This window comes from Anas platyrhynchos, chromosome 5 (genome assembly GCF_047663525.1).
Source record: "Anas platyrhynchos isolate ZD024472 breed Pekin duck chromosome 5, IASCAAS_PekinDuck_T2T, whole genome shotgun sequence".
NCBI classification, from domain to species: domain Eukaryota; kingdom Metazoa; phylum Chordata; class Aves; order Anseriformes; family Anatidae; genus Anas; species Anas platyrhynchos.
In genome coordinates, this window is record NC_092591.1 from 61029879 (window position 1) to 61046690 (window position 16812).

At 36.4% G+C, this 16812-nt stretch overlaps 1 protein-coding gene across 22 annotated transcripts in view; it reads left to right on the plus strand.

Moving 5' to 3' along the window:
• SOX6 (SRY-box transcription factor 6) overlaps window positions 1-16812 on the plus strand; it is a 380857-nt gene that overhangs the window by 157412 nt on the left and 206633 nt on the right. For all 22 annotated transcript variants that reach the window (XM_072039305.1, XM_072039316.1, XM_021273352.4 and 19 more), the window contains one exon: window positions 4816-5026. In XM_072039305.1, the coding sequence (XP_071895406.1) occupies window positions 4816-5026 (211 nt within the window). The remainder of the gene's footprint in view (window positions 1-4815; window positions 5027-16812) is intronic.

The window sequence follows — 16812 nt, forward strand, 5'->3', positions numbered from 1 at the left end:
CATAAACTGTTGTTCTACAATTACCCAATAACTTTGTGAGTGAGAGGATAATTTTATAAGTCTAGCAAAGGTATGGGACCCTGAGCAATCCACAGCAGATGTCACTTTGGATCAAGCTGAGAAGAACCCACTTTGCTACGCTATCTGTAGTAAGTGATACTTCTGCCAAGAACAACACTTTTTTAGGACTAAACTCAACATTTTACAAACATGTCCTTTTCTTAAATTTCTTTATTTTCTATGTGTTTCTTTCTTATTGGAAGTAAAATATGCTTCTTGCTTCAGCAGGGTATATTCTTTTGATACTGCCACTTTATTAATATGTCAATATAGTTTTATTTTTTGTTTGGAAATTAAGTTAATTCTAATGTAGTCAGGAAAAAAAACATAGTGTTTGCTGTGAATGAATTTCATCAATGTTGGGTGAAAAATGTTGTGTGGTAATTATTTTATCCATAGGTAGCATGTTTGCTATTTACCTTATTTTATTGTATTTTGCATTTTACCTCTCCTAACATAGGAATCACAGAAATCAGTAAGAATAGCATACCTCAGAAAATGCACCTTTCAACGGTACTGTCATGATCTGAAGATAGCATTTCAATTTCAGATTTAAAAAGACTTTTAGTAGCAGTACATGGATTTTAAACAGAGAATACAAGGATGTCCCAGTTGTCTAGTGTCTTATGTAGATATAGGATGAATCTGGGCACCAGATTATGTCCAGGTAATTTAAGCGGATATTCATATCAATCAGATATTTTCTGACCTATTTTCCTGTCATCACTTATGCTAAGAGTGGACTTGTATGGAGAATTTTCATATGTGCAGATGGATTGCTTTGCTGGGTTTTGCAAAAAGAAAGCATTCAAGTTGATATTGGCTAGACATTTTACTTAGCTGTACCTCTTCTTCTGTGCTTTTGGGAAAAAATAAAACAAAAACACACGTATGAAAAACACCTTTGGTAGCATCCTTTCTTTCCAAGCTTCAGGTCAAAAGAAATGGAGCAGTCTCATTATGTAAAAGGTGGCTTCATTAAGCTTCTCAAGAATAGGATCTCTTCTGTTACAGAATCCTTCATATTAACAAATAAACAAAAGCCAAACAACTCAGGTTCTCCTTTCCTAACCATGAATTTATTTTCGTATTCTATGGTAATAAGCATAGCTGTCCTTTTCTGTTCTGGATTCCCAATTTTCTAGTGATAGTACTTTTTGCATTAAAGTACAAGAAGCAATAAACAGCTTGTGGAGAAGAGCTACTCCCAGACAACATATACAATCTACTAGTCTCTTTTCTGAGGATTCCTGGGCCATAGGGATGTTTTTCCAGGTACATTAGGAGGTATGCTGCTTTTCAGTGTCCATTGGGATGAATTTGTGATAGCCAGGCCATAAGATGTAGATCTTATGTATGTAATGGTTGCACTTTTGGTCATGCACGTGAGTGCTGGGGCATAAGTTGATCCACGAAAGATTATTTGATTCACCAAGGAAATTAAAATCCTTCATAACTTTGCTGTAACTTTTATTTGATGTTGAACAAATGGGAAGTTGCAGTAACACCTACAGGGTCACCTATTTAGAGACAATATAATGGAAATTGCCCTGTCGTTTTGTGGTATGTCTGGTTTGCTGTGAATGTGAAATTAGTATAACCTGCTCATGTGATTGGAATAACAAAGAAAGCTGCCAACAGTAGATACACAGGAGTATCTATTCTGATTGGGTAGCTATAAAATTCCTTCTGAAGCCTTTTTAATGTTTCATTTTTGCTACATTTTATTTGTAGATTTTTCACAAATTTATCTAGAATCATAGAATACATGGGAATTGTTTTGTTTCTTGTAGATACTTGTGCATGCAGCTGATTTATATTTTTCTAGCTGAGTTTCACTATTATTAGATAAAGTATTTACACTGGACTGGTCTACAGTTTTTCCATTTGCCCATTTAAACCCTTGAATGACTTTCAGTTTGTGCAGTTCTTCTGTTAAAATCACCTGCCACTCTTTTTTAACCATTTCTGATTTCAGAAAAAATGGGGCTCAAAGTCATCCTTGCTGGGTTTCTTAGGAGTGCCAATTCACTTCATACACCTCAAATATAACAGCCATTTAGTGATCCCAATGCTACAGCTGCAGAGCCAAACAGAACAGAAAATAGCAGGGAGACCTTTTGCCTTTCTTTTATATATTTTTGTACTCTACATTTTAATTACCCACAAAAGTGACAATATAATATATTGTTAGTTGAGCAGATCCTCCTTCTTTCAGAGATTATCATTTGGCCTCAATTCCGTAAATGTTCATTATTTTCATGGAGTTTAAACTTGACTCATCTTCATTAGGGACATTTCAGTCTTTGGGGCAAGAAAAAGTGTATGTGTGCTTCCTAATGGAGGCAGGGTTTGGAGAGTCGTGCATTATCAATGAAGGAACATTGTGCTGCACCGTGTATGCATCCAGATCAGAGAGAGGATAGGTTTTCAGGAGGAAGAACATTCAGTCAATTCTACTTGCTCCACAGAGTAGCCTTATCTTCCTTTCTCTAGCCTAAACAATGGATTTAGTGTTCCTCAGTGAGAGCATGATTAAAAAACTCCATTGAGCCTGATGGATATGCTTCATGTACTGTAAGAGGATGTTGGTTTCCTGAGAACAAAGTCCTTTCAAATTACTAAGATGCTCTTATGCTGTAGTCTTCAGAGGCATAAAATGCCGTGTTATATGGTGTTAATTCTTCATTGAGGAAACACATTATAGAAAATTCAAGTTTTATATTTGAAAAATGTTAGAAGATGCTTTTTTCATCTCCACTGTAACTTAGAATAAGGTTTAAGAATAGTTTCCAAAAACTACCTTGCATTATTGAAATTAAACCTTCCTTTTCGAAGGGCAACTAAATAAATTGAGCTCTGTACCAAGTCATCTAAGCTATCATTGTTCTGTGTGATATCTGAGTTTTTAATGAATACAAGTGGATGGGATGAAAAAATCTTTAATGCTTGACAGCTGAAAAAATTAAGTTAAAGATTTTGTTCCATGTCACCTCTCTGTCTGGGGTTATGTGCTTTCTTTCACTACTGCTGTTTTGACAAGAGTGCTGCTACTGCTCAGATACTACAGCGTAGTCTTCCAGTTTTTTGTTTTAGCGAATAAATGCGTTTTCAACATCACTAGCAAATACTTCCTCCTTCCTGAACAGCAATAATAGTGCTGTGCTGATCATATACTGCTGTGCTTGATGACGATTTGTCACCACCGCCTTCTGTGCAGTCCGCAGCCCTTAGTTACCACACTTGCTCATTGTTCGTGAGCTCCTTCTGCTATATTGCACAGCCACTTCATAATCTGTTCAAGACTGAAGCAAAGATTTATGTATGTCATTATTGCCAATGGTTAATTCTTTCTAGTCCATCTTTCTTCAGACCTTGTTTCACCTGGGACTTTTCCCAACACATGTTTCTTCAGCGCTCTGTAGATGGGTATTCTCAGCTCATAGAGGAATAAGAATATTTTCGTTTCTATAGAACTATATGTGTTGGGAGAATGATTTTTGATAGAACTATTAATTTGTCTCTTAATTCTTAAATATATTGCTGCTATTATTATTAGTCTTTAATTTCAATGAAAGTCTGTTTTAGGACATTGAATATATCCACTGACAATACTAGGCTTTCTATAAACAAAAAAGTCTGATGGCTTTTTACCCAAGTTCTTTAGCATTCCTTGTCTGATATCGTTAAAAATGGTAATTAGAATAATTTTGGAAAGAGAACTGTGTGAGAAATTCCCGTGGTAGAGTTTTTAAGGGCAAATTGAAGAACTTGTGCTTTTTTTAGCTGAAAGAGTGGAAGCAGAGATGCAGCAAATGCCTGTGGTTGGGAGGATAAGGAGTCTGAGGCAGAGAAGTTCACGTAGGGCTCAACTATTCAGTGATATTGCAAAACTGATGAGACTTGGCCATTACTGGTTCCTTTTTTATGCTTTTCTTATGCTTTTTTTTTTTTGCTTTATAGCTCAAATACTATGTTATCTGTTGTAAAGGGAGGTGAACCTGTTTTCCTTCTCTTTTTTTTTGGCTATGTAATTTCCTTCTATTTTTGGCCATAAAATACATTTTCTGATGCATGTAGTCCTGCTGCAGCATACGTTACTTATTCTGTCACAAACTCATCTGTTTTTTCACTCTTGTCCATATTAGTCTGGAAAATAACATCTAATTTTGTATATTAGAACCAATATAGCCTTCATTCTTAAGAAGAGTATATGATCTAAAGAGGAGTAAATGAGCACAGATGGACACATACCACCAGCCTTGTTTAACTGTTAAGTATATTCAAATGATTTTCCTTGCTTTTCAGTCATTCCCTAACTCTTCTTGAAATTTTAAATTTTGTTGTTTTCTGTTAGCATAGGATCCATCCAAAAATTATTTGTCCTTGCCTGTGTTTTCTTTCTCAGTGCTTTCTGTAATGCCCTTACTTAAGACACTAAAGAAAACTGCAAAATCTGAACACGTTCATTGAAAAAATGTTGAAGTGGCTTGTTTCTGACAAGCAAAATCCTTGATAAGTATCTCAGGTATGTAATACAATAGGCAGAAGCCTGGAGAAGAGTGGCCTTAAGGAAAAAGAGATTCCTGTCAAGCACCGAGACTGCAAAATTCAAATCATAATGCATGTTTTAGAAAATGGAGGATATATACAGCATCGTTAGTGTGACAAACTAATAATACTGCTTTCAACTGCAACCTGTTTAAGATCCTTCTGATGTAAGAGAGTAGCTTATATTTTGTTGTTTCTTTGCAGGAATCAGAGAGTAATAAGTTATGTTCCCTATATTCCTTCCGAAATACCTCTACCTCACCACACAAGCCCGACGAAGGAAGTCGTGACCGCAGTGAGCTAATGACCAGTGTTAATTTTGGAACACCAGAGCGCCGCAAAGGAAGCCTTGCAGATGTGGTGGACACACTGAAGCAGAAGAAACTAGAAGAAATGACCAGGACTGAGCAAGAGGGTATGTGTTGGATAAGACTGATACAGTTTCCCCACCCCCTACAAATTTTATGGCATAAGGAATGTGTTGGGTATCAAGAGCCAGAAAACTGCATAATTGGCAAAGACTAGGATAAAGTTATTCACAGGTTACCATGGCAATGGTAGTTTGAGATCCATTAGGGATTTTAGACAAATATGTCTGTTTTATAAAACTTTCTAAATTGTGTTGGTTGTCTGTAAGTAGAAGCAAGAATGTTGGTTTAGATAAAAACACTTACTTGAGAGGTTATGATGAATTCTTAACTGGTTGTAGAGTTGTGAGGGATGTTTTTCAGTGGTATTTGTTCTTTTTCTTTCAAAGACAAATGTTTATTTTAAACAATAGAAATGAAAAAAACATGAACTGTTTTATTGTGCCTTAGAAATTCTTGTCTTTTATCACCTGAATGACCCTATATCTGTGGCCAGGAGAATGGGAAACAGCTTTAAGTGTTCTGACCTATATATCTAGATCTGCAGCCGAAGAAATGTTTTTATTTTTATTTTTTATTTTTTTTTTACAGTCTGCTCAGATATTGTTACATCTGTTAAAAGAGTGAGAGAAAAATGAGGACAAACCTTGGAGCTGCAAGGCAGTTTATATATTCAGTCCTTATTCCGATATTCTCATCAACTTTGCTAAGATGCTTTTTTTGGTAGATACTAAACCAAATTGGAGAATGAGTTCATCAGCATATGTGTGCACAAGGTCAGGGCCCAACATGAAATTCTCTCACCATGTCAAGTAGAATGAAGTCTTATTTACTTCTGCAAGAATATCTTATGGTCTGTGAGTTTGTACATGAGTTTGAACCAGGGAAGGTGTGGAAGCAAAAAGCTCTGAAATAGATATACAGATACTAAGGCATCTGCGGGGATTCTGTTATTTTGCCAGTGTTGTTTTGTGGCATTAGAAATATCCCAGGAGGAATATTAGTAGTGTAATAGATCTGCAAAGCACTGGCACTGTGTGATCTCTTTTTTTTTTCTTTGAAATATGAATGAGTTCAGTATAATCTCAGCTATCCTCAGCTTCGTGATCTGGTCACAGCCTTCACATGGTGCATGTTAGGATCCGTTGGCTTCACTTGGTGAAGTAGATTTCACTACTTGATACTGAAACAATAATATGTTTAAATATGGAATGAAGTCATGTAGGGATGGAAGTATGCTTTCAAATTTCTTGGCACAATTGTTAAATGCCAGCACATAGATAAATGTGTTCTATAGGTGTCCTTTCTGAAGCTGGTGAAACATCTCTAAAGAGAGAACGTCCCAGATTCTTTACTACCATCTGTCTGTTTTCAGCTGTAAAGATCACTCTTTTAAAAATTGCTTTCTTAGATTTGGTGGTTAGACTGGGAAAACTATTTTAAATGTTACTTTGGCAAAGTTGTTTTTTTACAGTCAGTAACAGTCGTTCAACACTCCATGCTAATCAAAGGTCTTGGCTCATACTTTGCTGAGGGTGTATACAAGTTGCTGTTGATTATAGTGACACCACTGCTAAAACTTCTCCAGGGGTGCACTGAATGGTGTGCTAATAAAAATGTGCATCAAAAGGTTTAAAAAGAGGATTATAGTAAGAATTCAAGCATTTTGTAGCTTATTTTCATTGAGAGTTTTCTGCACTTCCTTAGTATTAGTATATGCTAGATGATTTAAGAGAGGTATGTGCACAGCAAAGGGGTCCCTCTCACTAAGTCTAAGCCTTCCGTGCTGTGTAATCTCAGCAGCTGTGACGTAAAGGTCATTTCTGATCTATAAAGTAGTCCTGCCTCTTTTGGGCCACTACATACTGGAAAACTATTCTAAATTCTGTAAATTCAAAGGTAATTGACTGTGTCTACATGTGAAGTTCTTTTAAATCTGTCAAGTATTTTCAGTAGAAAACATCGCTCCAGATAATTATTGAAAGTCTGACTGGTACTGTATAAGCTAATGTGGAAAAAAAAATAATAGAAAGATTGGAAAGTCTTCAGAATTTTATGCTTAGGTAATAGAGTGGTTTTAAAGTTTTGTGTAGATAGAAATACCAAAATTCTTGTCACAGATTTGAATACTTATTTCAGTATTTAGAAGTTTCTCTGAATTAAAAAGAAGCAAGCTCTCCATACTTGTTTGATTTGCATAAACTAACATTTTAAAAATAATTCATGTTTTAAGATTCTAATCTTTGTTGTGACTGGGTGCTGCAACTGACTCTGCACTGAGTCAGTTGGAGAAATGAGGTCTGAACTTATGAATATGTTTTTGCCATCTAACAGTCTATTTTAAACTAGCTAATTAATAGCCTAATTGCACATATATCATATATGATGCTCTTCAACACCTATCATTTAAAATGGGTTCATCTGGGGTTCTCTTCTTTAAATGGTATGGTGTCTTGATGTGTCACAGAATTGCTTACCCAAATTGAAAAACACCTGCTGATTTTTAGAGCAAATAGATAACATAATATAATTGATTTAATGAAGGTAATGGGGAACAAATATCTATTCCTGCTGTATAATACTGCGTAAATTTTGTGGGGCTTGAAATCCTGTATCACTCCTTTGAATAAATGCCTAGTTTGTGTTAGCATTTTACAGGGAGGAGCTCCATGAATATCGATGTAGCTGTGGGAAATGGGCTAACATGAGGTCGTATGTCAAGTTAATTGTACAGTTAGAAGTGGAATAAAGAAGTCAAGAATTCCAGTCATCTGCTCTAACCTCTATGCGAGTACGGTAACAAGTCTCTTTCACAGTAATTAGTGGAACTTTCTAGTCCATCTATAGCATCTGAATTTGAGTAATATGAATCGCTGGTGTCAAATACGTAAATATTTTGCAGTACACCTTCAAGTGCTAGGTATCTCTTATGCTTGTATATTCTGCTTGTGATCTCTGCTGTAGCTTGTAATATTGGAAAAAGGAATACGTACTGAAAGACTTTATTGTGTCTAAAAAGATATATTTAATCAGGGTCCTTTAGCTTCTGAAAATAAGTTGTCTAATGAGAATTTCATCTGAGCAGCTGTGACTGAGGAGGTCAGCAGGCATTGCCTAAGAGAATATGGCCCAGCTGGTTAAATCTGGTTGTTGTAGTGATTTAAATGGTCAAGTGCTGCTTGTAATCCAGGACCGTCTGTTTGTAAAGGAAAGAGTGAGTGCTTCAGCATAATGTACAGCTGTTTTAATCTCTCTTTAATAATAGTGCTTCAGCCAGTGTCATGTCTTGTGAACATGAGCGCCTCATACAGGGTTGAATATATGTTAGGTCAGTTTCCAGCATTATTTGTAGTTTGAATGAAAACTGCCTACATCACAGGATAAACAACATTTTTTGACTTCACGGTCCAGTATTTTCATGCTTCGTACATTAAAACATTCACATATCCTAATTTGTAGTGATTTGGAAATGAGAAAATTGATGAGAAAATTCTAACCATAAGAAAAAAAATGCTACAAATATTTAGGGTTAATTTGAGTATGTAAAGACTTTGCTGACATGTGTTCTCGTAAGATAGAAGAGGTCAGAAATGAACAGGTGTCTAATTTAATCAACAACACTAGGCTCTAAAGCCTCTTGGATAACTTCAATATATTTATCTTCTGAGTTTTTCTGTAAGAAGAATGATTGTTTTGCTGGTTTATTTCCTTGGAAGTATCCAGCAGTAAAATCTTTACAGATTCAAATGATGAGTGAGGTAGTATGGTCAGACTGCTGCTCTCCCTTTCTATACACCTTCAGTGAAAGATGTTTCTTTCAGAATATTGCTTATATTACTTTTGCATGACAGATTTACATCGCCAAGCTGCCTGGACTCTAGACTAAGAATTGGCTTCCAGACAACTATCCCACTGTACTTCATCATAAGCCTCTACGAGCAATAATTAGTAGTACATATCTTGTCTGTAGCTAGGAGAGCAGATTTCCCCCTTTCAGATCTGGAATGCTAGGTTGGCAGGTCAGCTGGCACTTCTGGGCTGGAAACTGGGCATGTAATTTCTGCTAAGTGCTAAGCCCTCGTTACTCAGGGCCTGGATTCCTAATTCACTTTTGACCTTGATTCTGTGCAATGTATACAGTATCATTTTTCAACCAAGCTCAGCTCAGAATTCTAGCACAAGCTTTTTATAAACTGCTTCCCATTCTTGTTTCCTCCTTGAAGACCATAGTTGAACATTCAGAGAGATCAAAGATATTTACGTATGCATGTTGGAATAATGAACATCTATATAAAGAGCAGTATATTCATAAATTCCCATCTATTCTGTGTCATGTGCACCTGTTTGTACTGTCTCTCCATGGATGGAAATATGTAACTCACACAGATACATAATACGTCTGAAGGTGGCTAAATTAAAAATTAAGGATTCATATGTAATATTCATTTTATATGCAATAGGGAAAACCTTGCTACAGTACTCTGTAGTAGTGGTTTCTTCTTTTTTTTTGTTTTCCTGTGCTGCTTTTTTTTTTTTTCTTCTTTTTTTTCCTCCTTTGAGCTTCATTAGTGAATAATAATTGAAGGATCTCTTTTATATTGACTTTAACTAGATTGACATTTCCCCAAAAAATATTTGTCATGTCAGTAAGGACAGTATGCTCCTGTTTCTCACACACAAATATGTACACATTTCCAGTTGACTTCACCGAGAAATAATAAAAAAAAAACAACCCTATCACATACTGAGTTTTATAACTGAATATCGATAAACCATTTGGGCTGTCATTTTATGCAGGTTTTTTTATTTTCAATCAGAACCTTTCTGTGCTCTATCATATTAATTGAATGAAGAGTTTCAATTTTGTATTTTTTGTTTTAAGCCTCCTGTAGCTCAGAACAGACTGAGTTCAGGCATGTACTCTTGTTTTCTCGTATACTTTGAAGCATGTAATCTTCGAGGGCTTTATGTGTCAGTTCTCTTCTGTGGACCAGGTCTAGAAGTGAGCTCTTGTGGTCCATTAATATTTTTAAAAGTTTTTCAGAATTTCTGTTGATTTAATTCAAATTATCTGTCTTGAGGTATGATCTACAACCATGCTTTCCACTGAAGAAGGCATAGTCCCTGGTTGTCCTAATGCACCTGGCATTTATAAACCTCTGTCTTTATTATCCAGTTCTCTTGGTGCCTAGAGATATTTTTTTGTTGTTTGTTTCAGGGTTTTAACAGTGTTCCTGGGATTTTGTATTAGGATTATTCAAATGAATCATTATATGTGTGTGTGTGTGTGTGTATGCTCTATTTTTTGGTGATAAATTACTATTACCGTTCTATTTTTTTTTTTGTATTACCTATGAAATACTGAAATACTGTGAAGTGGCAACAGGGATTCCTCTCAGCTAGAAACAAACCCTTTAGATGTGAAAAAAAATACACCTTCTTCAAAGTCCTTTCATCTCCTTTGGAAAACCTTGCCATATCTTCTTGGTACCAGGCTCATTATGCTTCTTTTTTCTTCTTTAGTTCTTAAAAATTATATTTGGTTAGCAATTTTGCAATTGGGTATGTATATAGAGAAATGCAATGCATACTGCTTAACTTGATTTTTTTTGTCAGAAGCTGTGTGTAGCAGCAGCCAGGTCCTGACTGGGGCCCAGGAATTCTTCTGTTAAGCTCCAAACATGCTTTCAGAAGGTCCCTGCCCCAAAGCCCATGCAATGAATGGATGAGTCAGACTGGGTTAGAGGAGGGAGATGCGGCACATTTCCCTAAACGGCTGCTTTTGCTTACCTCTCTACCATATAATTAGATGCAACTCCCTCTCTCTCTTCTCATTCAGCGATGTTTGTAAAATCACACTTGTCACTCCTTTTTCACACAATTTGTGCTTCTGTTTTAGAAAAAAATATATTCCTTTGTTCATGTAATATTTAGGGAAGCTTTATGGATTTAAAGATTTCTAGTAGTTCATTTATTGAAATGTGTTGCTAATTTCAATGCCTTAATAGGTTAAAGTAATTTAGCAACATTACTGCAAAGAAAGTGGTTTCTAAGGTTAGTTCCCTGGTAACTAAAAGATGAGGCAGCCTACTTCCTTTCTATCTGAGTTGCTTGCTTTTTCAATCAAAAATTCATTCTTGTTTGAAGCAGAAATAACTTCAAGGAACTTGCTTTAATGACATTTATAACCCAACGTATGTTTAGGTCACTTTTTCTTCCAAAGGCAGATACAGCTTGTGTAATCTCACACTATCTGGTCATTAATAATTTGTCTCATATTGTTATTTATCCTTCTAGGTAAGTGAGAATATATGCATTTTTGATTATGTCCTGTCTTATATCCTTCAAGTCTTTCAGAGTACTGGTTCATGATTAAATGTTATATCACAGATTTTATTTAAGAAATTGGAACATGTCATCTTTCCACCTTCACTTGTATTATCTGGCTGTCTACAACGTAGTCCTGCTCAGTGCTGTAGCATTTGAGTACCTGGTCATTAATTACAGACTGTGTGTGGATTCAGTATAATAATTCTTCAGCATTTTTCAGCATGTCTCATGCTACATTTGAAAGTTCCCCTTTGGTTTTCTTTATTCACAAAATTTGATTGTGACACAGAAATGGGAACAGAGCAGGCTTTTACATAGGTAATATGGTAATGAGATCTGTATGAGTAAATCAGTAGATGATGGAGACCATCTTTTTTGCTAAAAGCTATTACAGTTTTCATGTCCCTTCAGTTTGGAGTCTTAATTCAGGATCATTAACAAAAACATGGTGAGTTTGATGGTAGTATTTTTTAAAACAAGATCTGCTTGAAGTCTAGTGGAGATAGCTGCATGTGGACCGGTCAGGCAAAAAGAAACCTTGGTTGCTATCTGGCAGTATCTATATATAAGATTTATGGCATTTTGTTAAGATTCTACTTTTATGGAAGTTCTGTTTCCTGGTACAGGTTGTTTTCTTGTTGAAGATTTGTACCTCTTCATCTCTACAAAACTGTTGCTTTTGCTAATTCACAGAACTGATTATAGCTTGAAACCTAATGTGGAGAGAGTCTGAAATCCAGGTCTCAATGTTGAAGATTGGGATGTCCCTTTTAGCTAACTTCTAACTCTCTAAAGTATTTTTGGGCATGTTTAAAGTATTTTTGGGCATGTTTTCTATCACCAATTTTAGATGTTCCCATTTCATTAGCCCTAAGTCATTCTACCCTAAGTATCTGAGATGAGTAAAATCATTTTCATTAGTACAGATGGACTTTCAGCATTTCCTCATTGTCTCTGAACTTGAGTTACAAGCTGTTTTTGTAGACAGGAACAGATTAAACTGAAACAGGCTGGGATCTTCTCAGTGCCAGCATCTGCTGGCCATTACAACCATTTTCTCCCCAGTGATTGTATTTTCCAATGTCCTTCAGGACTCATCTCGTCTTTTTCTTTAATCCCACTGTACCTCTCAATCCTGGACATTATTTAATTATTTATTTATTTTTACTGTGTGATAAGTTGTCTCGTTTACATTTTATACATACTTTCTACAGTACGCTTATCTACCTTTTTGTCTCCTTTTAAGATGTGGTGTAAGTTCTGCTATTTTTACGCTCTTTGTATGTTATGAGAATCATGACGACATAAAGAAACAGCTAAGAGACAATTTTTTCCTCTGGACCATAAGAAAGGCAAGCCCAATATGAATGGGTACAAATAACATCAGGCTCTGTGATGAAGAATGCAAGCGATTAAATAGCTGTAATAATATGGCAAGTTGCTTCAGATGCGTGATCTTGGCAGTGGATAAATAAATTCAGACTTCATTGGTTTCTGATGTACTGTGACACAGGTGTTATGATCAGATCATGCTTTAAAATAGGAATTGAACTACTTTTCTAGTCATCAGATTAACAGTAGGGACTAGATGGCAATGCTTCCCTTCTTTATGTTGCCAAGGTAAACATAAAAAAAATAAAAATAAGGAAAAGGTAGGACTCGGATATGGCCAATCTTGTATGTCATTGTCTTTTCAAGTTCTGGAGGGTGAATGACCTCAGATTTCTTTGGTGATGAACTTTAGTTTTAGTTAGTCTTATTTACTTTGCCATTCCTGCTGTTTTGCAGCCAGGTCTAAAAGTGCTTTAAGTGCTTGTGACTGGGGTAATGAATGAAAATTTCTTTCCAGCACTGAGAGTATTGCATTAGACTGAATAGTCACCTTACTTGTAAAAGCACTATTAGAGAGGGGCAGCTGTAAGTAAGGATAACGATTTGTGTCCAGTGCTTATTTACTGAAAAGTGTAAATGTATTATTTATTGAGAGCTCTCCAGACAGTGCTTGTCAGAATAAAAATGTCAACTCTAAGCAAAATGTTATAATACATAATAAAAATGCTAGGTATGCACTTTAGAGATACAGCTAATTAGATCTGCTTTTCTTAAAGAAATGACAGTAAAAATGCTCAGCAGCATATACATTTTAAATGCTGATATATTTTTTTATTTTCCTATACTGTATTTGGTTTAGATACCTTATCATTACTTAAAAATAATTTTGACAACTTTATTTGGTTGCCATAAGAGAGACAGAGGCACTTGCTATCTGTCTGCACAAGACAGATAGATGTTCAGGCTGTCTCGTTCATCTACCAGAGAGCGCGCCTGCTCTCATCTCTGTATCTGCAACTCCAACTCCAAGATGCCACTTCCATGAGGGAAACCTGCCTCTGGTGGAAACAATAAACAGTTCCTAAGATTATCCTTTAGCCATGCTAATTAACCTCAAACAAATATTATGGTAAGGAGACTAAATCCATTCAATGTCAGTGTTACTTCTGTGTAATATTAAATGCAAGTAAGTGTTAGAAGAAAAAGAAAAAAAAAGTTGTCCATTTAAAATAATACTTTATACCATTTCAGTATTTTTAGATGCCTTTATTTTCCCTGAAATTTCTAATGGGAAAAATTGGAACTTACGAAAATAGAGATCTAGAGTGTTTTATAATGTGAGGGAGGAAATTAGATTTTGAATTTACCATTTTTTGTAAAAAGAGTAAATGTAAGAATTTCGTAAGAACTGCTCCGTTCAGCATAATAAAATTTAGGATGCTGTCATTAAAAGCAGCTTTCTTTTTTGAAGTATGTTGGCTGATCTGTGAAAGTTCCCTCTTGTGATCACTTCAGTGGCAATGTATGCATGTTCCTGCACCCAGAGAAAGGGTGAAACCCCACAGAGACAGGGGGAAACCCCGCTGGCATTTCCCAGAGTGGGAGAACCAGAGGACAGCTGAGGAAGGAAGGTGGGTCCAGGTCCCACTCAGAGCAGCATCGCCTACTGCAGGTTGCTCAGGGCCACATCCCATCAGCTTTGGAGTATCTCCATGGATCGAAATACCATGGCCTCTCTGCCAACCTGTTCAATGTTTGATCGCTTTTGCAGTAAGAAAGGTTTTTCTTATGTTTAAAAGGAATATCCTGTATTTCTGTTTGTGCCCATTGTCTCTTGGCCTCTTACTGGGCACTGCTGAGAAGAGTTTGGGTCCATCTTCTTTACTCCTGCCATCAGGCATTCATAGACATTGGTAAGATCCCTCGGAGCATGCTCTTTTCCTGGCTAAACACTCACAGCTTGTCCAGTTTCTCCTCGTGTAAGGGATGCTCTGATCACTTGCTCGTCTTCGTGGCCCTATGCAGCACTCTCTCCAGTATGCGTTGTACTGGGGAACCCAGAGTTGGATCCAGCACTCTGGGTATAGTCTCAAACGTGGTTTATTTTAAGGTTCTGCGGTTCTGCACTGTATGACTGATCTAGTACCCTTAAAGCCAGGAGGGGTTTGACTTGAGCTTCAGAAGTGGCAGGTCCAAACCATGGCTTAGTGAGACTTGCGCGTGTAATTCAAGTTCTGGCCCTGCACGGGTGCTCTCACTTCCCAGTCTGTAGCTGAAGAGAGCAAGTAAAAATCAGGAACAAAACATAATTCTGTGTTCTGAGCTACGTTTCTATGATTCATAAGTGTATTTTGGATTGTGATGAATCCTTTTAATCCTCGTTTATATTTAGGCATCTTCCTTATTTGCTCATTGGCATGTTGATCTCCAAACTAAAGCAAGAGTTAATAGTTACACGTGTCAAAATTCTCCTTCTCTGGAATGTCTTCAATAACATAAAGAAGTGCTTGTGCTGCTAGAGTTCAGATTGTGAGATTCATGAAAAAAAGAGTACAGTAGCCCTTGTTAAACACAGTCGTGAGGACAAGTCCTGTGTAAACATCCGCAGATAGCTCCTGTTAGCATTGCTCTGTCCTGACTAGCAGCACCCATTCTGTTGCAGTCTCAGGTCCTCCTTTAACGTGGGCTGCCAGTCAGTAAAACCATGCCAAAATGTCTTGTTCTACAGCGTAGCATTTCAGAATGTGTCTAATAGCTGTTTTCTTTTATTAATCATAATATATTTTTAGCTTTACTTACATAGGTGCCCAGAGTTCCTGGGCACAGTGCCCTATTTATGAATGCCTGTTTATTTTCATCTTCCTTTTTATTAACTGCTTTACTTAATGCTTTACATAACCGTTTGCCATATTTTGGCGTGAAGCGATAATGCACTGCTGCCTGCTTACTTTTCTTAAAGAACTGATGTGACATCACCTTCTAGAGTGAATCATGATCTTCACTGAACCTAAAAAAAAAACACATCTTGAATGCTCTTCTGTCTTTTATTTGTTTGAAAATGTTGAAGCAAGCAGGCTCTTTCCCCCATCTGGAGGAACTCTGAACACTCCAGGATGGAGAGCCTGCAAGGGCATCAAAAAATTGGAGAGCCCTGCAGTGAATTTCTTGTTAGTCTAACACCTTAAGATTGAATTCTGCTTGCATTTGTAGTGATGTTGTATGTACTAGGGGATATGCATGCAGACAGGGTTCTGCTCTTTCTACTTTCTCTTCAAATTTACCTGTGTTTTTGATGTTTAAAATACCTCTGGTTCTCTGCATAGGTCTTAGCGCTCCTTATCGTATCTTAAATATGTAACAAGCAGATTACTTTTAAATATTTACAGTGAAACAAAAACTAACACATTGGGCAGAGGTTTGTTAAAATGTCAGAAGAACTTGCCATAGTGAAAAATAAATATTGAACCACTTTTATTCCTAAGGTGACTCTATTAATTTCAGTGGAATTACTGCAGGAGTAGGATTTTTTGTCTGAACAAAATCTGTCTAGATCTTGCATCATAATTTTATTATTTTCAATAGAACTTTGAGTAGCCCTGAAGTAATTTTATAGATCTGGCATATGCATGCATTACTAATTAAAATAAGCTTCCTTTGCTTCAGTTTCCTCTGTGGACTGCTGGTGTTTTTAGCTGTTTAAATGTGGTTGTTGCAGCTTTATTAATGGGTTTTATTATATCTTCAGTTACGCAAGGAATTAAACATGTAGCTGGAGCATGGGTTCCTCCACGTTTCAGTCTATCTCTTGCTGCTGTGCTGTTCCTGTGAACAACAGATACGCTGAATGAGTAGACAACGTATCGTGTCTGTTGCCTTTCAGTGCCTGTGTATCTGATAACACAACAGACAGTGGCCAGACATATAACCTCAAAAATCAAAGCAATTCGTTAATGAACTAATAAGGCCATGTAATAAGCATCTCCTTTCAGTCATTTCCCCCAGATTTCAGTTATTCCTTTTAGCAAGAGTATCCAGTGCTGTATCAACAAATTATTTGATGACAATAATTTGGCTGATGAGAATACAAGGAAAAAGGCCCAATCTAATTAGCAAAGACTGTACATTAGGTGGTGAAGCACGGCTAATATTTTATTTTTTATTGTCAAACCAC